The sequence below is a fragment of the Ranitomeya imitator genome, chromosome 2 (assembly GCF_032444005.1).
Source record: "Ranitomeya imitator isolate aRanImi1 chromosome 2, aRanImi1.pri, whole genome shotgun sequence".
Classification (NCBI taxonomy): domain Eukaryota; kingdom Metazoa; phylum Chordata; class Amphibia; order Anura; family Dendrobatidae; genus Ranitomeya; species Ranitomeya imitator.
Genome location: NC_091283.1, coordinates 194,574,333 through 194,601,673, shown reverse-complemented (window position 1 = coordinate 194,601,673; position 27,341 = coordinate 194,574,333). Strand labels below are relative to the sequence as shown.

The window sequence follows — 27,341 nt, the reverse complement described above, 5'->3', positions numbered from 1 at the left end:
CAGGGAAAAGTTTCCAAAAGGATTATATATCCATTCTCACATGAATTTTTCAAAGTAAGCACACCAGCGTCATCAGGTCTAAGAGATCTGTTTTAATCGTAAACGTTTTGTATTTAGAAAGTGCTGATAGATCTGCCGTACAATGGTAAAAAAAATATATATCCTCCCTCTATCTGAAACTAAACCTGTCAAAAACTGAACTCCTCATGTTCTCTCCTTCTACTAACCTACCTTTGCCTGACATTGCCATCTCCGTTTGCGGTTCCACCATTACTCCAAAGCAACATGCCCGCTGCCTTGGGGTCATCCTTGATTCTGACCTTTCATTCACCCCCTACATCCGATCACTGGCTCGCTCTTCTTACCTGCATCTCAAAAACATTTCTAGAATTCGCCCTTTTCTTACTTTCGACTCTGCAAAAAGTCTTACTGTTTCACTTATTCATTCTTGTCTGGACTATTGTAACTCTCTACTAATCGGCCTCCCTCTTACCAAACTCTCCCCGCTCCAATCTGTCCTGAATGCTGCTGCCAGGATCATATTCCTCACCAACCGTTACACCGATGCCTCTACCTTGTGCCAGTCATTACACTGGTTACCCATCCACTCAAGAATCCAGTACAAAACTACTACCCTCATCCACAAAGCACTCCATGGCTCAGCACCACCCTACATCTCCTCTCTGGTCTCAGTCTACCACCCTACCCGTGCCCTCCGCTCCGCTGATGACCTCAGGTTAGCATCCTCAATAATCAGAACCTCCCACTCCCGTCTCCAAGACTTTACACGTGCTGCGCCGATTCTTTGGAATGCACTACCTAGGATAATACGATTAATCCCCAATCCCCACAGTTTTAAGCGTGCCCTAAAAACTCATTTGTTCAGACTGGCCTACCGCCTCAATGCATTAACCTAACGATCCCTGTGTGGCCTATATTAAAAAAAAAAAAAAAAAAAAAAAATTAATTAACTGGTTCATGCAGCTTTACATGAACACCCAAGCCTTACACTATGGCTGGTCCGAATAACTATAGCAATTGTTACCATCCACCTCTCGTGTCTCCCCTTTTCCTCATAGTTTGTAAGCTTACGAGCAGGGCCCTCACTCCTCTTGATATCTGTTTTGAACTGTATTTCTGTTATGCTGTAATGTCTATTGTATGTACAAGTCCCCTCTATAATTTGTAAAGCGCTGCGGAATATGTTGGCGCTATATAAATAAAAATTATTATTATTATTATTATTATTAAAGGAGGTTTTCCAAGAAGGTCAGCGCCTCGTGTTTCAGCGTTACATCCCCAATGTAACCTGCAGCGGTCACATATCCGTCATCACTGGAGATGGACGTACAGAGACCATTCCCAGACCAGCGGGGGATCGGTATTGGGGGAAATATTGGTTCTTCCGTTATTTTAGGACATGAGATGGCCGTCGCTCATACGTTCATCTAGCAGACGGCCATTTCTCTCGAAGTCCCCAATACACGAGCGCTCAGCTTTGGCCAAGAGGTCTTATGGATTATCATTAGAGGAAACCGAAAACAAAAGGATCCAGCATTGGGAATCCCCATGCCCAGTCCTGCCCGACGGATGAGGTAGTGTTGGGAGGCCTGCATACACATCAGCCGCACTGAAATCGACAGGTTCAGGCGACTTTCAGATCATGCTCTCTGGGTGCATGTTTACTTTTCTTGGCCCGGACCTGCGCTACTCGTTTTTTTTTTTTTATTGTGCTACCTGAAAAAGTTCCATAAATAGAGCCTTGTTCAATATGTGCACTACCATTTTATTCCAAACGGGGATCAATTGGCACAGGTCTCGGTGGTCAGACCTCCACCGATCGATGGAGCGGCAGTGCTCATGACGTACCCGCCATTTATTCTTGATAAGGCTTTCAAAAAAACTTGGCGCCCCCATAGGGAATGAATGTAGCAGCAGTAGTCCGGCATATTCACAACTCTATGCTGACTGGGATTAAAGGGTAATGTTCTGATGGTTGGTGTGGGACACAGCAGTCGGCCCCTTACCGATCTATGAATGATCACCTGCACACTGGCCATGTGATCCCACTTTGATACCAGGATAGCGAAGAAAGATTTTAATGCCAGAATGAATCTCTGCCTGGGAGAAGCCGGATGCCGGACCTGCAGGGAAAGGTCCGTGCCGAGATGGGTAAAGAATATTATTTATGGGGTTTGGAATACAAAGTGGAAAAAATGTGTGAAAACTAGCTCTACCCCGTGTAAGAAGAAAGCAAGTGCTACCTATTAGTCTAAATTCCCATGGTGTGAAAATTAGCTCTACACCGTGTAAGAAGAAAGCGAGTGCTACCTATTAGTCTAAATTCCCATGGTGTGAAAATTAGCTCTACACCGTGTAAGAAGAAAGCGAGTGCTACCTATTAGTCTAAATTCCCATGGTGTGAAAACTAGCTCTACACCGTGTAAGAAGAAAGCAAGTGCTACCTATTAGTCTAAATTCCCATTGTGCAAAAACCCAGCAAATTTACCAGCACAATTTAGGAAATCACATGCACATGATGCGAAATAGATCCGCAGCGGTAATTGAACGGAGCTGCATGTTAATTTATGCTGCAGATTTAGGTGCGCATTTTACTCTTTGCATTGTAAATGATGCAATTATGCATTCCATAATGATGTCCGCCATGAGGCGAAATGGGGACGTAGCCATCGTCTAGTCTCGGTGGCCACAGTTGGCACGACTGTTTATCCAGACCATATCTGCACCTATAGGACTACCGTGTTGCTCCCCCCCCCCATCCCCCCCCTCCCCTCAGTGTAAAGTTTGGATATTGTGTTTTTAGCCTTTTGTGTGTGTAAAATATGACAATAAGGTGATGGTAAAGCTCAGAAGAGGTAATCTATAGAAACCAGAGCCATCGCTGTGAGATTAATTTATCATCTTTCTGTTTTTTTGCATTGTTTTCCTTCACTGTTGATGAATTTCCACATCCGTGGACTGCCTGTAACACAATGGCAATGTCTATAAATGCTAATGGGATTGAAAGACTCGAGAACGTGAATAACCCTCATCCCTGCAAGCCTGTTATTATGGGAGCGCTCCGACTGTAAGCCCAGTGGTTTCAATTAGAGGGGACATATTAGGAAATTGCTGATTGTCGTTTCCCATTGAGTAAGTGCAGGTTCGGACTGGACCGACAATGGCCCCCCCGCTAGTAACGGTGATTCTTGGGGCCACATGCAAAAATAACCTGACCCCAGTACACACAATTACTTTTCCTTCTATGTAATACTATACCATTTTCTGCACTACTCATTAGCGCTTCTTCACAGGGGGCCTACCAGAGGATTCCCCTGCTATGCTGTGGGCCAGTCCAAGCCTGACTTTGTATATAGGGAACATTTAGTTTTTTTGTTTTTTCTCATTCCGACAGGTTTTTTTTTTTTTTTTAAATGACTTACGGTTTAATGTTATCGTTTCTTACCGAGAGTCATCATAGTCCGTCACCAATGCATTACGTTACACCCATCTGCAGGAAGTATCGCCCTTCAGCATTGCAAACGGGACACGTTGTAGCTGGTCCGCCATTAATGTTGCATTGCATGCCGCATCACTTGTGATAAGTGACCGAGTATACGGTATATTATTGAGGGAACGTCTTGGTGCCACATACCGCCTGCACCACCCGTGTCATTACCAGGGCATTAATTATCCTTGCTGTACATCCAGTCTGGTTACTTGTCCTGTGCAGATTTTGTTAATTTCCAGATAACACGTTTTTTTTTGGGGGGGGAATACATTTTGTGCTGTGCAACCTGAAGGGGGACGGAACGATCCTATTAATTGTTCAGTCATTGTCGTCCTGACATATGGTCGATCAGCCAAGGCTAGGTTCACACACAGAGGTTTTGCATTGATTTTTTTTTTCCTTTTTTGTAGCCAAAACAGGTGCTGCTCCTTTTTTTTTGTGTGTGTGTGCAGATTTCCTGTGTGATTTAACTACAATACATATGTTAATAAAAATTTTATCCTCTAAAAAAAAATGCATGTTTTTTTTTTTTTTTGTTGCATGTTCTCATTTTTTTTTTTTAATCTGAAAAAATTGCTGCAAAAGCACTGTAAGAATTGGTACACTGCAGATTTCACATTCAGTCCGGAGGGGGGAACAAAACAAGCGTTCTTATGAGATTTCCAAAAGCCAAGATCCTTTTGTGCAGAGGAAAAAAAAAAGTCAAAAGTGCTGCGTGTGAACACGTCCTAACTGTCCAAGCAAAGTGGATGGGATTTCATGAAAACCCTAAAGATGCCGTTGAAATGTGCATTTTTTTTTTTATAAGTGAGCCTATTAAACATACAAGGGCTCGTTCAGATGTCCGATTTTCTCTTAATGACTCCACAGCCCTGGTTTGCATATTTCAGTGCGGACACCTGAAGAAAAGGTGCTAATAAAAAGCACAGCGATTCCGCTGCGTGTGAACACGGCCCTAGCTGTGCTTGTTGAGCGAGTGATTGAAATGCTCGTTATGTATTTATTGGAAATGTGTGACGTTAGAATAAGCCGGTATCTGATGAGCACTCGGGTAAAAATCAACCGGCGGCTTCCTGGTGTAATCGGTGATCAATAAATGCCTCATAAGCAGAAAAGGCCACATTATGGCGCTGTAAACAAGTCTCATTACCGCCAGCGAAGTCACCTCTTATTGTAAACAAATAAAACCTGTGCGCTGTAGGGAGGTATTCCAGCAGTGTGGATGGAGCAGTCCTCGCGGTGGAGGATCGGGGTGCTGCTTGGATGCCTTCACTAATGCGACACAAATCCGCATGTGTTGGATGGGGATTCGCTTAGAATTTCACGCAGGGCGATAATTTGCTCATTCGTCGTTGATCACATTTTTCTTTAAAAAAAAAAAAAAAGATGCTCGTTTGTCATCAGTGCATCCACTCATGTCGGTCTGTATGGAAACGGAGGCAGAGATACATGCAATAAACACGTAAACTAGTCCCTTAGGGCTTGTGCATTTTTGCAACACACACACAAAAAAAAATGCAGTGTTTTCCACAACCCGGAAAGTGCATGCAATTCCTAAGCCGGTTTATGTTTTTTACTTGCAGATTTGAGCCATGAAATTTTTTTTTTTTTCCCCAAATCTGCAGCGTGTTAATTTTTTTAGCATTTTTTCACCCGTTCAAATAAAAGCAAGTAAAAAATGCACTTATTTTATGCAGCATTTTTCCTGCTAACACTGAAAAATCTGCTGCAAATACCCAAGGAGTGCACATACCCTAATACTACATTACCGGTAGTTTTTTTTTTTTACTCAAGCGACCGATTTAGATGGAAACCTGAAAAGAATTAATGCAAAAAAAAGCACAGTTGTATTTGTCAATGCAGAATGGCAGCAGCAATTAAATAACGCCGCATGAAATCTGTACAGTCATGCCATCCTCTGCTTACTTTCTTTTTGGAAATCTGCTTTATGCCTCATTCAGACGTCCATTTCTCACGGACAGCACTCGTACCTGTGATAGTCTATGGGGCTATTCACATGTCCCCGAGTTTCCACAGAAAATTGCTGAAACGTGTCAAATTTTGATTTGAGTGTTGGATCAAAATCAGCAATGAAAGTCTATGGGTCCATGAAAAAAAACAGACATCCGAGTGCGGTCCGATTTTCATGGCCTGTAAGGAGGTGGTGGAGAAACCTTTTCCTTTTTTTTTATCCACATACGAGAAAAACTGCTGACTCTCAGACCACGCTGTGATCAGAATAATCAGTCTGTATTTATCGTACACGAGACAAATGGCCGTCTGAAGGAGGCCTTACACATGGCTCCAGGTGGTGATCATCATGGCTGCCAACATTTGCCAGCGTCAAATTAATTTCCAGCCTTGTCTTTATTCGCGACTAGTGCTGCTGTTACTTCTGCACAACTGTAGTGTGTGAGCTGTTGGGCACGCACAAGCCACTCGCCGGCCACACCTGCCATGCTCGCCGGCCACACCTGCTATGTTACCTGGCCACACCTGCCATGCTTGCCGGCCACACCTGCAATGCTCGCCGGCCACCCCAGCCATGTTCGCCGGCCACACCTGCTATGTTACCTGGCCACACCTGTCATGCTCCATGGCCACACCTGCCATGCTCACCGGCCACACCTGCCATGCTCGACGACCACACCTGCCATGCTCGACGACCACACCTGCCATGCTTGCCCGCCACAGCTGCCATGCTCGCCGGCCACACCTGCTATGTTACCTGGCCACACCTGTTATGCTCGGCGGCCACACCTGCCATGCTCAACGACCACACCTGCCATGCTCGACGACCACACCTGCCATGCTTGCCGGCCACAGCTGCCATGCTCGCCGGCCACACCTGCAATGTTACCTGGCCACACCTGTTATGCTCGCCGGCCACACCTGCCATACTCGCCGGCCACACCTGCCATGCTCGCCGGCCACACCTGGCATGCTCGCCGGCCACACCTGCCAAGCTCGCCGGCCACACCAGCTTGGCTAGCCAGCCACACCAGCTATGCTCGCCGGCCACACCTGCCATGCTTGCCGGCCACACCTGCCATGCTCGCCGCCACACCTGCCATGCTCGCCGGCCACACCTGCCATGCTCGCCGGCCATACCTGCCATGCTCGCCGGCCACACCTGCTATGCTCGCCGGCCACACCAGCTTTGTTCGCCGACCACACCAGCTTGGCTTGCTGGCCACACCAGCTATGCTCGCCGGCCACACCTGCCATGCTCGCCGTCCACACCTGGTATGCTCGCCGGCCACACCAGCTTTGTTTGCCGACCACACCAGCTTGGCTTGCCGGCCACACCAGCTATGCTCGCCGGCCACACCTGCCATGCTCGCCGGCAACACCTGCCATGCTCGCCGGCAACACCTGCCATGCTCGCCGGCCACACCTGCTATGCTCGCCGGCCACACCAGCTTTGTTCGCCGACCACACCAGCTTGGCTTGCCGGCCACACCAGCTATGCTCGCCAGCCACACCTGCCATGCTCGCCAGCAACACCTGCCATGCTCGCCGGCAACACCTGCCATGCTCGCCATCCACACCTGGTATGCTCGCCGGCCACACCAGCTTGGCTAGCCGGCCACACCAGCTATGCTCGTCGGCCTCACCTGCTATGCTCGCCGGCCTCACCTGCCATTCTCGCCGGCCTCACCTGCCATGCTCGCCGGCTACACCTGCCATGCTCGCCGGCCACACCTGCTATGCTCGCCGGCCACACCAGCTTTATTCGCCGACCACACCAGCTTGGCTTGCCGGCCACACCAGCTATGCTCGCGGGCCACACCTGCCATGCTCGCGGGCCACACCTGCCCTGCTCGCCGGCCTCACCTGCCATGCTCGCCGGCCACACTTGCCATGCTCGCCGGCCACACCTGCCATGCTCGCCGGCCACACCTGCCATGCTCGCCAGCCACACCTGCCATGCTCGCCGGCCACACATGCTATTCCCCCACTTCACTTATTACTCCAGTTAGGCTCACTGCCGGTTTTCCTATGTACTTCGCTGGGAACTGACTCTAGCCAAAAATTCCACGTGGCTCGCTCCGATGGTGCTGAGGGATTCGCTGGCCTTTGCGCTTCATCTAGACATCTTCCTCATAATAATGGTAGATCTTTAACACTCTCCTTTCATTGCTTTGTGTATCAGTGTGTATAATGTCAGCCTGCAGCTGATTGTACCGTAATTGTAGTTCGTTACTAGCTGTGAAAATGTAAAGTCAGTAATTAACGCTAATCTGCCTAACACAATTTAGACACTGAAAGTAAATGCATTACTCAGTGGAGCGCAGCTACGGCTGGGGATATGTGATATCGTGATCCCTATGCAGACGGGTCCTGTAAATCTAACGTCCCCTCCGTCCCTTATATCTCGCTGGGTCTGATGGAGGAAGGTGCAGAACTTGCGCCAGGTAATATCGACACAAGTTGCTGCGACCCTGCCTCTTATATTTTATTGATGTACGTGAGCCAGGCAGGGACTGGACATCACATATAGGCTGAATGCCCATCTCAGTTAGATCCTGAACTCTCCTTTAAGACTTCTCTTTTTTGTCCAACAGTTCTGACAAAGTGACCTCTTTATCTGTACGTTATAGGGTCCAATATCAAAATCCACCCATCATACGAAGAGAGCGATCAGTGGAGAAAGACATCATACGAAGAGACCGATCACTGGAGAAGGACAACATACGAAGAGAGTGATCACTGGAGAAGGACAACATACGAAGAGAGTGATCACTGAAGGACAATATACGAAGAGAGCGATCACTGAAGGACAACATACGAAGAGAGCGATCACTGAAGGACAACATACGAAGAGAGCGATCAGTGGAGAAGGACAACATACAAAGAGCTATCACTGGAGAAGGACAACATACGAAGAGAGCGATCACTGGAGAAGGACAAGAGAAGAGAGCGATCACTGGAGAAGGACAACATACAAAGAGCTATCACTGGAGAAGGACAACATACGAAGAGAGCGATCACTGGAGAAGGACAACATGAGAAGAGAGAGATCACTGGAGAAGGACAACATACGAAGAGCGATCACTGGAGAAGGACAACATACGAAGAGAGCGATCACTGGAGAAGGACAACATACGAAGAGAGCGATCACTGGAGAAGGACAACATACGAAGAGAGCGATCACTGGAGAAGGACAACATACGAAGAGAGCGATCACGGGAGAAGGACAACATACGAAGAGAGTGATTACTGGAGATGGACAACATCGTCGGAAGACTAGAAGGAACAAAGCAAAGAGGAAGACCAGCAAAACAATGGCTTGATACTATCAAGATAACGGTGAAGACCCTGGTGGACCTATCTAGGCTTGCACAGGATCGATGTTCCTAAGGAGCGTTTATCAAGTCGCCATGGCTCAAGATTGCGTTGAAGGCCATTAAATAATATAGTAATCAAAATTCAGAATTGGTAACCACCGCTCGCCTCTGAAATGCACTTTACTCTGCAGCTTGTAGCCTACACTCTGAAGGCCCCCATACATATTACATAAAGGATGAAGGAATCTGCTGATTTTGGCAGGATAGGCCAACTAGTGTGGAAGCTTCCCAGCTGTCTCCTGCAGATTATGTCGAGGAACCAAGGATTGGACGGTTGTCATTCAGTCGCAGGATCCATTTGATCTGCAGAGAAATGAACCACCATCTAATGTGTGTGACCAGCTATGGAAGTCCTGTGTACCAGCTTTGGTGCAGTGGGCTCAAACGGTCAGAAGTCTTGGCTTTGTGAGATGGATGGACTGACATGTTTTGGCTGTATTTGTTTTACTTATGTAGCACCACCATATTGAACAGGGCTTTATGCACATTTTCATCACTGTCCCCATTGGGGCTCACAATCTAGATTCCCTATCAGTATGTTTTTGGAGTGTGGGAGGAAACTGGAGTACCTGGAGGAAACCCACCAAACATGGGGAGAACATGCAAACTCCTGGCAGATATGCTTGGTGGGATTTGAGCCCAGCACCTACCTAGAACATGTCTTTTCTATACGGCTGGTTGACCGGCGCATTTCAAGCCTGCTCCCTTCTCGGTGTACGCCACAATAGAGAAGGGGGCTGGCTGACTGGCGCATTTCAAGCTTGTTCACTTCTCTGCGTATGCCGCGATAGAGAAGGGGCTGGCTGACTGGCGCATTTCTAGCCTGCTCCCTTCTTTGTGTACGCCGCGGTGGAGAAGGGGGCTGGCGCATTTCATGCCTGTTCAATTTTGTGTGTATGTTGCGATAGAGAAGGGGGCTGGCTTTGATAATGATATGAGCTATTTTGTCAACCTTTTTGACATGCAGCCAATGCAAGAAAAGTTTCAAGCTCAAGACAGAAAGGACGCTGCTTGGACCTGGAACCAAAGCCGATATCTGGAAATCTTAGTTGTACCTTCTTTTTTTTTTAAGGATATATACTGACAACCCCTTTTTGAGGAACAGGATAAAGAAACAATCCAATATGCCAAGCTCGGCTTTCTTATTGATTTATTTGAATGTATTTTTGACCGAACGTCCCTAGTTGGTGAGCCGCTTTCTGCAGGTATTAGGCAATTATTACATGAAGATGTTCATTACGAGATGTCATTTACGTTCCTCTTGATTAATGAGACTTCTTACTCGGTGGTTTGTATTAATCCTGCGCCAACAATAAGCAAGTATAAAAGCTCCAGGCAAGTGTTAAGGGCATCCTCACTATAAATAGATGTAATGCATTTAAAGTAATTTGCGTCCATCACAGAGTGTTAGTGTACACGGCTATTACTGTCTGAGGCAGCTTCCACCGTAATCTGAACCAGGCACTAGTGATTTTTATTGCTGACCCTTCCCAGTGCACTTTGGACATTGTTTTGACAGCTCCACGCAATGTTAAAACCATATTTTCTACCGTAGTCACACCTCACATACGTCACCAGTTCTGTGCCGGGTAAACAAGTCATCAGTAGGGCTCCTGATCTTACTCATCTTCTTGCATGAACAATTACACCGTGAGGTGCAGCCTAATGTGCACACACTCCTCAACACTGACACTGCAACCCCAAGAAGGGAAAGTCATGGAATTATGGAAATCACAGGCAGGATAGACACGTTACTGCAATCCCCAACACTTACAACCTCGGCTGCAATCAATGGTCGTCTGCTGCGCTGAATGCACTTGGGTAAATCATCAAGATCCGCTTCTGGCAGCACCTTTTGTAATTGTGGAGCAGTGACATCCCAGATGTGCTCGATGGGAGACAAGTCTGGTAGCATGATTACGCCACACAGTAAGACGAGCAACGTGTCATCTGACATTGTCTGGTGTACTTTGGAGAAATGGTCGTACCACTGGTTACACCACCAAATCAATGCAATAGGCAGCTGCTTTGGACATGTCTGTTTTAGTAAATACTTGCATTTTTTTGATGGGATATGACTTTTTTATTTTTACTTTTGTGTCATTTATCTTTTTTTCACTACATATTTGTTTGTTTTTTTGTAGAACACAAACTCACTGAATAGAACACTGAGGGTAAAAACTGGACACACTGCCCGAACAATCTTTTTTGAGTTGAGCTTTCGGCTGGGGTCGAGGTGACTAGTAAAAAAGTCACGTTTACAACCACTCAGGTAGACGAACGGCGCTCTCTGTACACACACAGACGGAGAGACCTGCCAGTGTGGCCCAGCTTCTAGGACTAGTCACTCCAGACACACAGTCCACCCGGTCTCTAGGACTAGTCACTCCAGACACACAGTCCACCCGGCCTCTAGGATTAGCCACTCCAGACACACGATCCACCCGTCCTCCAGGACTAGTCACTCCAGACACACAGTCCACCCGGCCTCTAGGATTAGCCACTCCAGACACACGATCCACCCGTCCTCCAGGACTAGTCACTCCAGACACACGGTCCACCCGTCCTCCAGGACTAGTCACTCCAGACACACAGTCCACCCGGCCTCTAGGACTAGTCACTCCAGACACACAGTCCCCGACCTTTTTCTAGGCATGTAGCAATAGTAAGCACGGCACTCTTGGCTTCTTAGAGGTGCACAAGTTGGGTATCCAACCCATCAAATATAAGCAATAAATTACTTGGCACTCAGGAGATATTTTTGCAAGGTGAGAAGTGAACAATTCGTTTATTCAGTGCATCCAGCTCAACAATTTAAACTGTCCCGAGAGATAGCGTCTCCTCCCGCACGGCGCCGATGCCCCCTGAGGACACAGCGCTACCGCCATTGCGAGTATCGCCCTTCTGCAGCGCTTTGCCTCCGGACCTACAGACTGCTCCAGTATTCCAAAACTGTTTCTGATGAAGGTCTTGTGATTAGACCGAAAACGTTTAAATTGTTGAGCTGGATGCACTGAATAAACGAATTGTTCACTTCTCACCTTGCAAATATATCTCCTGAGTGCCAAGTAATTTATTGCTTTTTCTAGGCATGTTTTATCAGAAACTCTGTATCATTTCAGACACTTTTGATGGCTGTCGTCTGAACGAAGCTTTGTCTCTATGACCAGAGCGGTTTATCTCTGGGAGAACGAAGCGATCGGCAGTACGAGATCGGGCATGTCCAATCGTCATCTCCACCCCGACACATTAGACTGTCAGCCAAAGCCCATCGATATCGTTGGGTTCTGCCAACATTAGTCCACGGTGTGATACATACGTATCTTATTCATGCCGTCCATGGTCCGGACAGCCTGAATCTCTTCACTTTCTGTCTTACAGGGCATATTGAGGTTTCCTCATCTTGTAAACCTGGCTGCAGAGATCAGCTTTCTGCAGACTTTATTTATTGTAATGCTAATTATTTTCTTCATTGTGCTGCACAAGAACTCACTACTAATACCTAGTCTATGATTCTTGAGCTGACCTTTTCAGGTTATATACTTTCTTATTTGTTGTCATCTCCAGACATGTAACCACTAGTAGTCCTGCTGTTGGGCCGTGTCCTGCTGGATCCTTCTTGTGATTGATATGTAGAGGCGCACAGATCTGGGGAAAGACTGAGCCCCTGCAGTTATTTCTTCCTGCTCCTACATCAGTTTCTCACCTCGGTGTAAAGATGCGCTTGTGCAGTCGTTGACCTTGATGTATTTGTGGCCTGCGACAGGAAGCTGCTTACGTGATTTCCTACGGTGTTACATTGTGAGACAATAACCACCGATTATGTGAGAAAGTAGAAAGTGATTTTCCATTGCGAAGAAAGAGGGGTTGATAGTGTCAAAATATACCCCCAGATCCTTCCTTTATCGCAGCAGGTATTATGCATGCATTACATATTGTCATTTCTTGTTTTACAGCGAGGATTAATAATCTGATCAGCAAGCAAATGAATGGATGACATTCAGCATTTGTAAAGCAAACGGGCTAATTTCTACCTGGAGACACGGATTACAAAGAAACCTTCATGCTGGTAAGTCTTTCATGCTGTCAAATGGGGCTTTTTCTAAAGGGGTTGTCCATCTCTGAAGATATTTTTTTTTTAACTTAAATGAATGTGTTTGGGACTAAAAATCATTTTTGCAATTTGTTTTTGTTAAAAATGTTGCATCGTTTTCTTTTACATTCTCTCTTTCCCTGCTCATTCAGTTTCGATGCGGTCTGTAGTAAACAAAAAAAAACAGCTAAGAGGAGCTAAAAAAAAATACAGATACAACTTATTAGATAAGATTGGGCCGTTTGAATGAGCTCGCTGATGGATTCTCAGTTAGCTCAACTTTTAGCAGAGAGTAAATGCATTTAAAGGGGTTACTCAGAACTTTTTGGGGATTTCCTATGGAGCCAAGAACTTACTGGCAGGTATAGTTACTAACTACTTGTTTGTTCTGCCCTACCACGATTTTTTCCGACTCAGGCAGCAATTTTCCTGCTTCCTTTGACCTCCTATCAACAGAGCAGCTCTTTCTTTTGCAGTCTGCTCTGTCGATGGGGTTTTATTGCTGACATCATTCTGATTGACCCTCGGCTCCCCGCAATTAGGCAGCGGGGAGCCAGCTGTCAGCCAGCTGTCAATCAGCATGACGTTGGCAGTGACGCTTCAGCGACGGAGCAGGAGGGAAGGGAAGGAGCTGCTCTGTTGACATGATATCATAGGAAGCGGAATCGCTGGGAGGACCGGACCATGACCACAGGCCAAAATAGGTACCTACCAGTAAGTTTCTAGTAAGTTTCCAGTAAGTTAGTATCTTTGTTCTAACAAATGTTAAAAGTCTTGAAATCCTACCTCTACCAGTGAAACCTTCTGATATGTTTTGATTGTTGGCGTATACAACAGCTGCAGGCTTAGGCTGTATAGTCATCATATGACGCTGTGATAACTGTTAAAGATTACTGTGTGCATTTTAGACGTATTGTGTGACTTCTCAGTGGTTTGTTTGTGTCATCGTTCTTTCCTGTAATCCTCCCTGTTGATGATGATGTTATGAAGAATGGCTGTTATATGTCCCAAGTAAAATAATTCTCCCACAATGTCTTGGGTGCTGAAATCTGCATCATCTATGACATATTAGCGGTTATCTGAACATCATTTGCATTCCTCTCTGTATCACAATCTAGTGGAGTTGCAGGAACTGAGTTTACATTATTAAAAAAAAAATAGAAACTGAAATTTTCAAAATGTTCTTTTTGCGGATATTATAGTGCCAATAAGGCCATGTTCACACGTTCCTGATTTCCCTGCTGTTTTTTCTGCACTAAAAACCGCAGCTCTTGGCAGAAAACGCAGGTCCTTTTTTTGGTGCGTTTTTTGATGCGTTTTTTAGTGCGTTTTTTATGCAGTTTTCTATGCAGAGTCTGTGTGTTTTTTAAGGAAGTTTTTTAGGGTTAAAATGGCTGAAAATACCCTAGCCCTACCCCTAACCCTAACCCTATTCTAACCTTAGTGGGAAAAAAAAAATTCTTTATTTTTTTATTGTCCCTACCTATGGGGGGTGACAAGGGGGGGGGGTCATTTACTATTTTTTTTATTTTGATCACTGAGATAGGTTATATCTCAGTGATCAAAATGCACTTTGGAACGAATCTGCCGGCCGGCAGATTCGGCAGGCGCACTGCGCATGCGCCCGCCATTTTGGAAGATGGCGGCGCCCAGGGAGAAGACGGACGGACGGACACCGGGAGGCTGGGTAAGTATAAGGGGGGAAGATGAGAGCACGGGGGGGTGGGGGGGCGGCGGAGCACGGGGGGGTGGCATCGGAGCATGGGGGGGTGGGATTGGGGCACGGGGGGGGGGGGGCAGCCACACTGCAGCAGTTCTGCACCACAAACCGCAGAAAACCCGCAGATATTTTTTTCATCTGTGGGTTTTACTGCGGGTTTGACCTCACAATGGAGGTCTATGGGTGCAGAACCGCTGCAGTTCCGCAAAAAGAAGTGACATGGTACTTCTTTTTTACCGCAGCTATTCAGCGCGGCTTTTTTAGTTAATTGCCGCATCATGTGCACAGTGGTTCCTGTTTTCCATAGGGTACAGTGTACTGTACCCTGCATGGAAAACAGCTGCGGAGCCGCAGCGGCATAATCGCGGCGGTTCCGCAGTAAAAAACGCACTGTGTGAACATGGCCTAACACTGAAAATAGACTATTTCTAGTCCTCCCATAAACTATAAATCTTTTGCCTTTCCACACTTATCCCTGCACTGACTTTCTAAAACATCAATGGAGTCTAAGCAGCTTTCACAAGATCGTGCAGCTGTGGGGGGATGAAGCTGCTGTCAGACACAGCCAGACTCTCTAAAGAAGAGATAACCATGGTTTACTACCATGTTTCCTTTCTCAGTCATTGTATTATTATTATTATTATTTATTTATATAGTGTATACACATCGCTCTTCTGTATTTAGAGTAGGAAGCAGTAACACTGACAGTGCTTCCTTCTCCACACCCAGTGATAATTTCATCACTGAGAGTAGGAGGGACAGGAGCTGCTGGGTCAAAGGCTGAAATTAGCCCAATAGAATTTTTTTAGAGCTGTTAAAAAACTCAAAAATGTGCCTAGAACTGGTAAAAAATGGTATAAATATGCAGCGTAGTTTGCATTGCAGTTATCCGGACTTGATCGGGGGCCTTGGTTTATGCTTGGTCTCGGGCACTTTTCATCTGTCTTTGCTTTTTGTCATTTTTTTTTTCTGACATTAATAGCGTCGTCACTGTTCGCTACGATGTCATACGTGGGATCTAGAAGATGTTAACAATGGGGGAAACTATGGCGTTATTTCACGTGTGATCTTTTATTTTTGCAGTCGCACATTTCCTAATTTTATCCACAAGGTTATCAGCCCGACACCTTGTCTTCTCACTCTCTGCTCACACTTCCGCTCAATATTTCTGTTACTGGATGATTATCCGCGTGTCTCACTGCTCGCCAACTCTTACATTTCCCTTCCCTCTACTGCCGTGGCGGATTAATACATTCAAAGTGTGTTTACACCTAACGATCGGAGACCCTGAGCGACCTCCAATCTGCTGTGTGTGTGCTGACCTGTCGACATTTGATAGCACAGACCACAATCCTGATGATCAGCAATAAAACATCTAATGCATGAGGGCTGCCATTGTTCTCGGCAGCACGAGTCCTGTTTACACAGAACAATAAAAAAAAATAGAACAATAGTCACCCTTTAAGTCTTAACATTGTGTAATGATCCTTTATTTTTTAAATTTTCTGAATTGCTAGGAAGGTTAAAGGGTTTTCTGAGCTTATAAAAAATACAGAAGAGGACCTAAACGTGTCTGAATGCTCTCACCACAGCTCAGTAATAATTATCCTTTATTTTAATTCTCAATTTCATGCCCCCGGCGCCTTTGTTTTGTTACCTCCGGGGCCTCTGTGGGTTAGATTTACCAAGGTGAAGGTCTTCAGTTCTCCTGATAGCTCCATCGCAGACATTCACTCTATTTAAAGCTTGTATTATATAGTGGTGAAATTATTCCCTGTCTGCACAGAGAACTCAGATATGCTACCAATACATTGTTCTGCAGTTCTCCACATAGTGTTTTCCCCACCATAGTATCTGCTGCCCAGCATGTGACACCAGATCCCTCCTGAGAGGAGAGAGCTGGGGAGCAAGGAACTTTTTTTTTTTTTGTTCAGAGTGTCATATTTCACTCTGTATGATCCAGTCTGAAGCGCATTGACAACTACCTTACTGTAATACAAAACAAGGTGGAACAAACAGGTACAAATGGGGTCATTTGACAATGCTGTTTAATACAAGAATGGTGGCATTCCTTCCATTCTTTACATTCTGTTCACTTGTTGCAGTGACTGAGTGAAAGCGTTCATTGCTTATATGTCCAGATTGTGTGCAACAGCCTCAGATGCAAAGCTCATCACCCCCTTGTGGGGGGACAGGTCACAGCAAGAACACTTTATTGGTCTATTTATGAGTCCATTTTGGCCATAGTGACAAAAATGCATCAAAACCGCAGTCTTATTGCAAATTGTGTAGTTTATCATTGCAGAATTTTTTGCCTCCTTTTTTTAAAGTGCATCATGTTAAAGGTAATAGGCAATTTTCTTACCGGCCGCTCTGTTGCTGAATTATCAGCCTTTTTTCCATCACTTTGATTATCTGAATGCTACAACTCGGACCTGAAGTCAGATTTAATCTGTCGTAGGAAAATTTAGGGAGACTGAGTACTTGTGGGCAGCACAAAAGGTAGTACAGGATTGGGCAACACAAAAGGTGCTGCAGGATAGGGCAGCACAAAAAGGTAGTGCAGGAATGGGCAACACAAAAGATGCTGCAGGATTGGCCAGGACAAAAGACGCTGCTGGAGAATTGGGCAACACAAAATATGCTGCAGGATTGGGCAACACAAAATATGCTGGAGAATTGGGCAACAAAAAAGACACTGTAGGATTGGGCAACACAAAAGACACTGGAGAATTGGGCAACACAAAAGACACTGCAGGATTGGGCAGAGCAAAAGACACTGCAGGATTGGGCAGCACAAAACACACTGCAGGATTGGGCAGCACAAAAGACACTGGAGGATTGGGCAACACAAAAGACACAGGATTGGGCAGAATAAAACACACTTCAGGATTGGGCAACACAAAAGACGCTGGAGGATTGGGCAACACAAAAGACGCTGGAGAATTGGGCAACACAAAAGACGCTGCAGGATTGGGCAGAACAAAAGACACTGCAGGATTGGCCAGAAGACAAGACTGCAGGATTGGGCAACACAAAAGACGCTTCAGGATTGGGCAGAACAAAACACTGACGGATTGGGCAACACAAAAGACACTGTAGTATTGGGCAACACAAAATATGCTGCAGGATTGGGCAGAACAAAAGACACTGCAGGATTTGGCAATACAAAAGACACTGGAGAATTGGGCAACACAAAAGACACTGGAGAATTGGGCAACACAAAAGACACTGGAGAATTGGGCAACACAAAAGATGCTGCAGGATTGGGCAGAACAAAAGACACTGCAGGATTGGGCAGCACAAAACACACTGCAGGATTGGGCAGAACAAAAGACACTGGAGAATTGGGCAACACAAATGACGCTGCAGGATTGGGCAGAACAAAAGACAGTGCAGGATTGGGCAACACAAAAGACGCTGGAGAATTGGGCAACACAAAAGACTCAGGATTGGGCAGAACAAAACACACTGCAGAATTGGGCAACACAAAAGACGCTGCAGGATTGGGCAGAACAAAAGACACTGCAGGATTGGGCAACAGATGATAAGGGCGGCCATGAACAGAGCTGATCATTCCCTAATAAGGCATCTGGTTATGGAATTATCATGCATCACCAACTACTTTTTTTTTCTACTTTAAAATTCTTGTAAAAAGACCGCTCCGTCAATTTTCTATAGTTTGTGATTGCTATAAAAAGCATTCCACCCACAGGGCTTTTTTATTTTCGAGTCGATGACTATTTGCATCCCTTTAAACATTCAGTTGTTAATGCAGCAGATTGGTGGAGCAGGATATTGTTGAAAAGGGATCCGAGTGCAGCGGCTTAATATTTAATACACTAAAAGCATAGATTTAGTGTACAGGCCAACCTAGACTTGCAATATTTAATAGAGCTTTGCTTTTATCAAATATTGTACAAGCTCTAAATCCTTAAATGGAAATTCATCAGGTAAGTCCCAAGACGTGGAAAAAAAACAAGAAGTTTCTGCTAAATGTAATTACATGCAGCGAGTAGTGTGTGAAAGCTGTTTTTGTTCTGAGCTCCCCTTTCCAAGTTATGACATAATGTAGGATTCATTTACTTTGTTTCAGGGGTTGGAATACAATATTGCTTCAGCTACTTTAACCTTGGCAGTGCCACGTGTGGGTTTCTACTAGCTGGAAAAGTTAATGCTCAATTTCCCAGGTTTTCGGGTTTTGTTTATTTTTTTTTTTTTTAGATTTTTGTACTATTCATTTTAACTTTCCAAAGCAGATTTTACTTTATTTTACAGCATTCTGATTTCTGGCAGTGTACATACCATTGTAAAATGGCAAACACCTTCTGATGGGAAGGCTGCTTGTAGAACTCATGCAAGCCGAAAATAGTAAGCGGGAGCCTGTGAGTTTTTCAGTAATTATTAAGAAACATTACATTCTGATGTCAACCTGATGATTCTACAAAGCCATGTAGTGCTATATAAGCGCTGATTCTCTTCCTCCATTAGACGTCAGTCACAAGCTGTGTGACTTGCCAGCCACTAATTTGAGTAGATAGTTCCTCTTCATCTGCTTTCTTTCCAGCGCAATAGGTGCTGGAACTTCCTTTTCCCAGCTTTGCTCCTGCCGCTGTCCCACTAGCATGCCTGTTTCGAAACTAAAAGGCATCCTGTCTCTGTTAGACCTCATTCACATGTCAGTATTTTCCATCAGTGTTTGTATGCCAGAACCAGGAGTGGTTAAAAAAAATGACTGATGTGTGAATATAGTTTTATACTGTATGCAGACAGGAGAGCAGGAGCAAAGACAAAGTCCATCCCCCTAAAACATTTCAGCTTGGAACAGATTACTTGGCAAGTTGGAGATAAAGGATACACCCAGTGGCCAGAAGTATGAAGTGACTTTTTAGGGGCAAGATGGTTTTAATCACTGGTTATATTTTGGTAAATATCTTGACCTGCTAGCTCCACATTGCCCGTTCAGACACTATTGCTACATTACGTGTATTGTATGTATAATGGAGTCTTGGATAGGAGGTATGTGTCACAGAGGTGGCGAGCCTCAGTGATATAAGTCCTGGAAATGAAAGGTTACAGCAGCAATAGGTTGCTGAGAAGTTTTTAATGGTACAGGACTTTGGGTCCAGGGTTTAGGAATGCCCAGAAGAGCTTGGGTGGGAATGGTCGCTCCCGTAGCACCAGTCTTTGCTTTCCATATCCTTTTTAAGGAAGTCTGTGCATGGGAGGTGGAACCTCTGTAGTTTTGGACAGCCTCGGCCACTGTTTGAAAGAGATGGACTTTGATTTAATACAGGTGAGCCTGCATTGCTGGACATTGACCACCAGTGTATGGACTGTTTCTTTTCATTTACCTTTATGCCTTTTCTTGTTTCGAGTCCTGTGGAAGTCTATAGAGAAGACAAATCTAGCCTTGGTGGACCAGAGACATTGCCTGTGTACACCAGCAGCTGCCAAGGATTGTGTATCTGTAGAGTTAAAGTATGTTGCAGCGATGGGCAGAACAGGTGTCCCCTGTGGCAGGTAAGGTTGTACCATACAGATAGGTAAGGGCCCTGGATGTCGGAGAAAGCTGCATTCTGTACTGTAGCATTATTTAGTGTTATTGCTGGAGGTGGTGCTTGGTTCATCTCTCCTGTAATGACGTGTTGGTAACCTATTTATTAAAAATATAGTGAGCATCAGCATGTTCCCTGCGGAGGGCTTATAGCTCCAGGCTGAAAGCTGGGTTTATAACAAAAAAACAAAACAAAAACACCATAGGTATTTTTCTATATTTTGGTCTCATTCCTATTGACCTGAATCCATTCTCAATGCGACACAGTCATAAGGTCTGCTTCCCATTGCATGTATTATTTAGAAAAGCCTCAATGACATGAATTAGAGCGATAATGCACTTTGTCAGCAGTCGTAGACGTTCTGGAGTTTAAGCTTCAGCCCATTTAATTTTAGAATGAAACCTTAAATTGCCTGGAACGAGCCGTGCACCTCTAACCCATAACTATAACCCACCTCTAAACTAACTATGTATTGAGATTCAGCCACTTAAAAAGAGTCTGACAGCACAAGCTGACCGTATAAACTAAGAACTTGGCCATAAAAAAAATCTCACTTTTAGTGATCTAATAGCTGCCTCTGTTCTGCAGAAAATTAAGTTTAACCAAATATGTTAATTAGGGTGCTCGGTGCACCCTGAGTGTGGCCAAGAGACTCAAAAGTGCGCCGTTCTGCCCACTTTTTTTTTGCATGTATCCGCCTCCTTTGCTGGATTGACAGCCATGACTTGCTTGGAGCGAGCGCTGACTGCCCAAAAATGTCAAAAAAAAGCCAGTGAATGAAAGCCCCTGACAAAGCCAGGACTAGCTGCGAAACGCGGTGGGATTTTAGCACGGCTTTTGCAATCTATAGAGATTTTGGTTTCATATTTTGATCTTAAAGGGAATCCGTCAGCAGGTTTTTGCTATGTAATATGAAGACAGCATTTTGTAGAGGATAAAACACAGATTTCAACAATGCCTCTCTTATCAAGCTCCCTCCTGTTGTTTACTTGCAATAATTGGGTTAGTACTAGGAGCTTACCATTGCTGAGACACAGCAGTGTGTACATGCTAGTCTGACACGCCCCCTCCTGTGATAGGCACCTCACTCTCTAGACATTGTATATACAGAGCCTGCTGGGGGCGGGGTTAGCTGTTCTGTGGGCGGGGTTAGCTTCCTTAGCTCTGCTGCATTGCTAAATGTAAATAGTCTGATTGTATCAGAAAGGCTGCTCACAGTGAACTAAGTGATACATCGTTGGATTCAGCTTCTCTTTGCCTACATCAGGCTGCTCTGACATGAGGGCGCAATATCTTGCTAATGGATTCCCTTTAAGAGGTATACGTTTTGTATATTTTATTATATGTTGCATATATTCACTTGAGTGTCCTATCTTTATTCCACACCTCTAAATTTAGAATTTTGACCCTAATTTTTTTTCTTCTAAAGAAATTTGGTCTTATAAAGGACCTCTGATCTCGCTCATTTTTCATGGATTACCCCATTGCGATTTGTTGTCTAGTTCACACATTTCTTTTTTGTGTGTCTGTTATTTTTGTGTGTTTTTTTTAGCCCAATTGCAGTTTGTATTGTTTCTTGTAAATTGACATTTGGCTTTCTCATAAAGGTGATAGATTTTTTCTTAGGTGTACATGCCATTTTTTTTGTCTTGTTTTTTAGATTATGCAAATGTAACACCCCAGGCTTATTTTTGTGTGTTTGTCCACCATATAAAGGATTGATCACTGATAAGTGTCCTCGGCAGTCACTTGCCAACTCGACTGACATCATGACTTCCATCGCTGAGCGGTGATGCCAGTGGTGTATGGCACAGGACAGCTGTGGCCACTGATTTGCTTAAAGAAAAACCTTTTTGTGTTTCCAAACAGTAAAAACCTCTAAAGACGAGACCATAATTAGTAATAAGAAAGCACAATATTTCACTGATTATCGCGTTCTGTAAACATGCTGGCAATCACCCAGCGAACAAAAGCAAAGCTCGTTAATTGGGGCGAGTGGCTCGTTCATGCTGGCATTAAAGCCAGCACATCGCCCTGTGTAAGCAGAAGATGTGCTGCCGATAACGAGGCTATATATGTGCATTGAATGATTGTAGTGACGATCTGAGAGCAGCATAACGTAGGGGCAGATACCCTGATTCCAGCAATGTATCGCTTTACTGTAAGCTGTAATTGCTGTAGTTTTGATTCAAAACTGTTTTCTCTGCTGCAGATCTAGCAGTTCTCTGAATGGTGAACTCAACCCTCACCACTGATTGGCAGCTTTTTGTGTACACTGTGCATAGGCAGAAAGCAGCCAATCAGTGGTGGGGGCGGGGTTATACAGAGCTCATGAATGTGGAAGACTACATGGCAGCAGATTTACTGGTCCTCTAGTTATGATCTCCTGCTGATAAAATATTGTTTTCATCAAAACTACAGCAAACGGCCCATTAAGTGATGCATTACTGGAATCAGGGTCTCTGTCTCTAAATTATGCTGCTTTCAGATTAGGTAGCAAAAACCTGATGAATGATTCCCTTTTAAAAGGTTGTCGAGGACTTTAACATTTAACTATCTTTAGGATAGGTCATCAATGTCTGATTGATGGGAGTGCGACACCCGTCGCCCCTGCTGCTCAGCTCAGCTCCGTCAACTGTTTAGTGGTCGACTACTGCACATCCGCCACCTATTCAAATCAATAGGCAATGGATCTGCAGTATCCGCAACGACCACTATTCTGTCGACAGTGCAGTACAGTTCTGGCGCCACCGACACCAGAAACAGCTGATCGAAGCCTAGCAGACATCGATGACCTATCCTAAGGTGTTAAAGTCCCAGACAACCCCTTTAAGGGCTTTTTATACAGGACAGTGATTTTTGCCCGGTGTAAACTTGCCCAGCGATGAAATGAGTAAACACTTTGTCTTTCATCACTTCTTTTACGCGGGGAGAAAAAAATATAATTGATTGTCGTGAATCGAGGACGTGCTGCCGACAACAATGAAAACGGGACAAGTCATTTCTATAAAAACGAAAATGACGCAAGTCAATCGGCAGTCGTCTTCTTACATCATCGATCGGCGCTCGTCTTCTTACATCATGGATCGGCGCTCGTCTTCTTGCATCATCAATCGGCAGTCGTCTTCTTACATCATCGATCGGCACTCGTCTTCTTACATCATCGATCGGCAGTCGTCTTCTTACATCATCGATCGGCACTCGTCTTCTTACATCATCGATCGGCAGTCGTCTTCTTACATCATCGATCGGCAGTCGTCTTCTTACATCATCGATCGGCAGTCGTCTTACATCATCGATCGGCAATAGTCTTCTTACATCATCGATCGGCAATCGTCTTCTTACATCATCGATCAGCAATAGTCTTCTTACATCATCGATTGGCGCTCGTCTTCTTACATCATCGATTGGCGCTCGTCTTCTTACATCATCGATCGGCAATCGTCTTCTTACATCATCGATCGGCAATAGTCTTCTTACATCATCGATTGGCGCTCGTCTTCTTACATCATCGATTGGCGCTAGTCTTCTTACATCATCGATCGGCGCTCGTTGTGGGCACTTTGTCTGCCCATGTGAACGGACTCACGCTAATCAGACCTACTAGATGCAGTATATAATGAACTTTGGCCATGTATGAGAAAGGTCCCCAGATTGCAGACATTGGGGGACGATTGATTGTTTTCCAATGAAACATTTTGGTCAATTTTTTTATTTTCTTACATCATCGATCGGCGCTCGTCTTCTTACATCATCGATCGGCGCTCGTCTTCTTACATCATCGATCGGCAGTCGTCTTACATCATCGATCGGCGCTCGTCTTCTTACATCATCGATTGGCGCTCGTCCTCTTACATCATCGATCGGCAGTCGTCTTCTTACATCATCGATCGGCAGTCGTCTTCTTACATCATCGATTAACCTCGTCTTACATCATCAATCAGCAGTCGTCTTCTTACATCATCGATCGGCGCTCGTTGTGGGCACTTTGCCCATGTGAACGGACTCACGCTAATCAGACCTATTAGATGCAGTGTATAATGAACTTTGGCCATGTATGAGAAAGGTCCCCAGATTGCAGACATTGATTGTTTTCCAATTAAACATTTTGGTCAATTTTTTATTTTCTTACATCATCGATCGGCGCTCGTCTTCTTACATCATCGATCGGCGCTCGTCTTCTTACATCATCGATCGGCGCTTGTCTTCTTACATCATCGATCGGCAGTCGTCTTCTTACATCATCGATCGGCAGTCGTCTTCTTACATCATCGATCGGCAGTCGTCTTACATCATCGATCGGCGCTCGTCTTACATCATCGATTGGCGCTCGTCTTACATCATCGATCGGCAGTCGTCTTACATCATCGATTGGCGCTCGTCTTACATCATCGATTGGCGCTCGTCTTCTTACATCATTGATCGGCAGTCGTCTTCTTACATCATCGATCGGCAGTTGTCTTCTTACATCATCGATCGGCGCTCGTCTTCTTACATCATCGATTGGCGCTCGTCTTCTTACATCACCGATCAGCAGTCGTCTTCTTACATCATCGATTGGTCCTCGTCTTACATCATCGATCGGCAGTCGTCTTACATCATCGATTGGCGCTCGTCTTACATCATCGATCGGCAGTCGTCTTACATCATCGATTGGCGCTCGTCTTACATCATCGATTGGCGCTCGTCTTCTTACATCATTGATCGGCAGTCGTCTTCTTACATCATCGATCGGCAGTTGTCTTCTTACATCATCGATCGGCGCTCGTCTTCTTACATCATCGATTGGCGCTCGTCTTCTTACATCACCGATCAGCAGTCGTCTTCTTACATCATCGATTGGTCCTCGTCTTACATCATCGATCGGCAGTCGTCTTACATCATCGATCGGCAGTCGTCTTCTTACATCATTGATCGGCAGTCGTCTTCTTACATCATCGATCGGCGCTCGTTGTGGGCACTTTGTCTGCCCATGTGAACGGACTCACGCTAATCAGACCTACTAGATGCAGTATTTAATGAACTTTGGCCATGTAAGAGAAAGGTCCCCAGATTGCAGACATTGGGGGACGATTGATTGTTTTCCAATGAAACATTTTGGTCAATTTTTTATTTTCTTACATCATCGATCGGCGCTCGTCTTCTTACATCATCGATCGGCGCTCGTCTTCTTACATCATCGATCAGCAGTCGTCTTCTTACATCATCGATTGGCCCTCGTCTTACATCATCGATCGGCAGTTGTCTTCTTACATTATTGATCGGCAGTCGTCTTCTTACATCATCGATCGGCGCTCGTTGTGGGCACTTTGTCTGCCCATGTGAACGGACTCACGCTAGTCAGACCTACTAGATGCAGTATATAATGAACTTTGGCCATGTATGAGAAAGGTTCCCAGATTGCAGACATTGGGGGACGATTGATTGTTTTCCAATAAAACATTTTCGTCAATTTTTTTTTTCTTCTCCTACATTGCCGTATTTAATAAGTTGGAGAACTAGAAGTGCCAGATTGGAAGTCAGTTGGGTAGACTGGACTAAAAGCTTTCAATTATTGGTTAATACAGCACTAGAAATGAATGGGAGAAGTGATCAGCTGCATCGTAAAATAGAAATTGCTGAAAGACTTGATTAATACTCCTGCCAGGAGCTCTGAAAACCTTCTTCTCTTTCCTGACCTACTTATGCAGTTTCCTACAGTGGTGGAAGCTGTTCCAGAGCGAATGCTGGCTCAACGCCAGGAATAAAATTATACAGCAATAGAACTTTGCACATTTTATTTTTAATTCTTTAGCAGCGAAGTGCCCTGTGAAAAATTACCTGCAAAGGCTCCCGATGCCGGCTCAGAGTCAACGCTGCCGCTGCTTCTAATTAGGGGTGCCATCCAAATATTTGACTCCGGAATAAAATGCTTTCTGGAGGGCGCTGCTTACTTAGATGGGGCAAATAGTTTTACGAGCCGGTGGATCCACACAATAGGTGGATTTCCTGACAGCACCGACTGCGAGCCATTTGTCTAAGTGGGCTGCACATCGTAAGAGGCTTATGTTTTTACTGATTGCTTTCAAGATGCAGCTCCACTTATTCATTTCTGGCTTAGTTTCAGAGCCGGCTACCCGTTAATCTAGTCTGCACATCACAGATGGGACGTTAAGACCACGGGTAGAAGGGAATTATGTGACTCTTAAGTAGGGCAGTGCACAGGAATATTGTCACCAGAAACAGGACATTTGCAAATTGTCATCTCCAGCAGTGGGGCTCCAAAGCACATACTGCTGTAAAAAGCTGTGATATATGAGCAGATAAAGGGCATCGGCACAAAATGACTGTTCAAAGCACGCATCCTTGGCTTAGAGCAGCTTGCCACCTACTTGCTTTGCATCTATCGCCACCCTCCTCTTACTTGATTGACATCTCTGGATTTTCACGGGAGGGTGGAGATTGTAGGTTGGACAGTGCATTTAAACCTCCAAGGTTGCACAGAGTTCTTGTGCTTGGTTTAAAAACTGATTTTCTGCCGCAGACTCCCCTTAAATGGGGTATTGTAATTTCCACAATAAGGAAGGTTCCTCTATCTTCGATCTTCAAAATCGATCATGTGGGAGTGGAGAGACAACTGACAAGCACAGCTGAGCACCCCATGAAGAAGGCTGGAATGGTTTCTGTCTGTCTTTGCCTTTCCAATCACTGTATACACAGCGCTGAAGAAGCGCTGTGTACATAGTAATAGTGTGCACTAACTACAATTTCTCCTCTTGACTCAGTGATCATGTGTGTAGGGAGGGAGCAGGAGCTGCCTGGGTCAGGGAGGGAGCAGGAGCTGCCTGGGTCAGGGGAGGGAGCAGGAGCTGCCTGGGTCAGGAGGGAGCAGGAGCTGTCTGGGTTTGGGAGGGAGCAGGAGGTGTCTGTGTCAGAGAGGGAGCAGGAGCTGCCTGGGTCAGGAAGGGAGCAGGAGCTGCCTTGGTCAGGGGAGGGAGCAGGAGCTGCCTGGGTCAGGAGGGAGCAGGAGCTGTCTGGGTTTGGGAGGGAGCAGGAGGTGTCTGTGTCAGAGAGGGAGCAGGAGCTGCCTGGGTCAGGGGAGGGAGCAGGAGCTGCCTGGGTCAGTGAG

The 27,341-nt window shown here is 45.3% G+C and overlaps 1 protein-coding gene across 4 annotated transcripts in view; it reads left to right on the top strand.

The window, feature by feature from the left end:
• Window positions 1–27,341, top strand: part of STRBP (spermatid perinuclear RNA binding protein) — a 156,015-nt gene that overhangs the window by 29,040 nt on the left and 99,634 nt on the right. For all 4 annotated transcript variants that reach the window (XM_069748449.1, XM_069748450.1, XM_069748448.1 and 1 more), the window contains exon 2: window positions 12,819–12,931. Coding sequence is in view for 2 of the 4 variants with exons in the window: in XM_069748450.1 (XP_069604551.1) it covers window positions 12,926–12,931 (6 nt within the window). In the remaining 2 variants the exon portion in view is untranslated. The remainder of the gene's footprint in view (window positions 1–12,818; window positions 12,932–27,341) is intronic.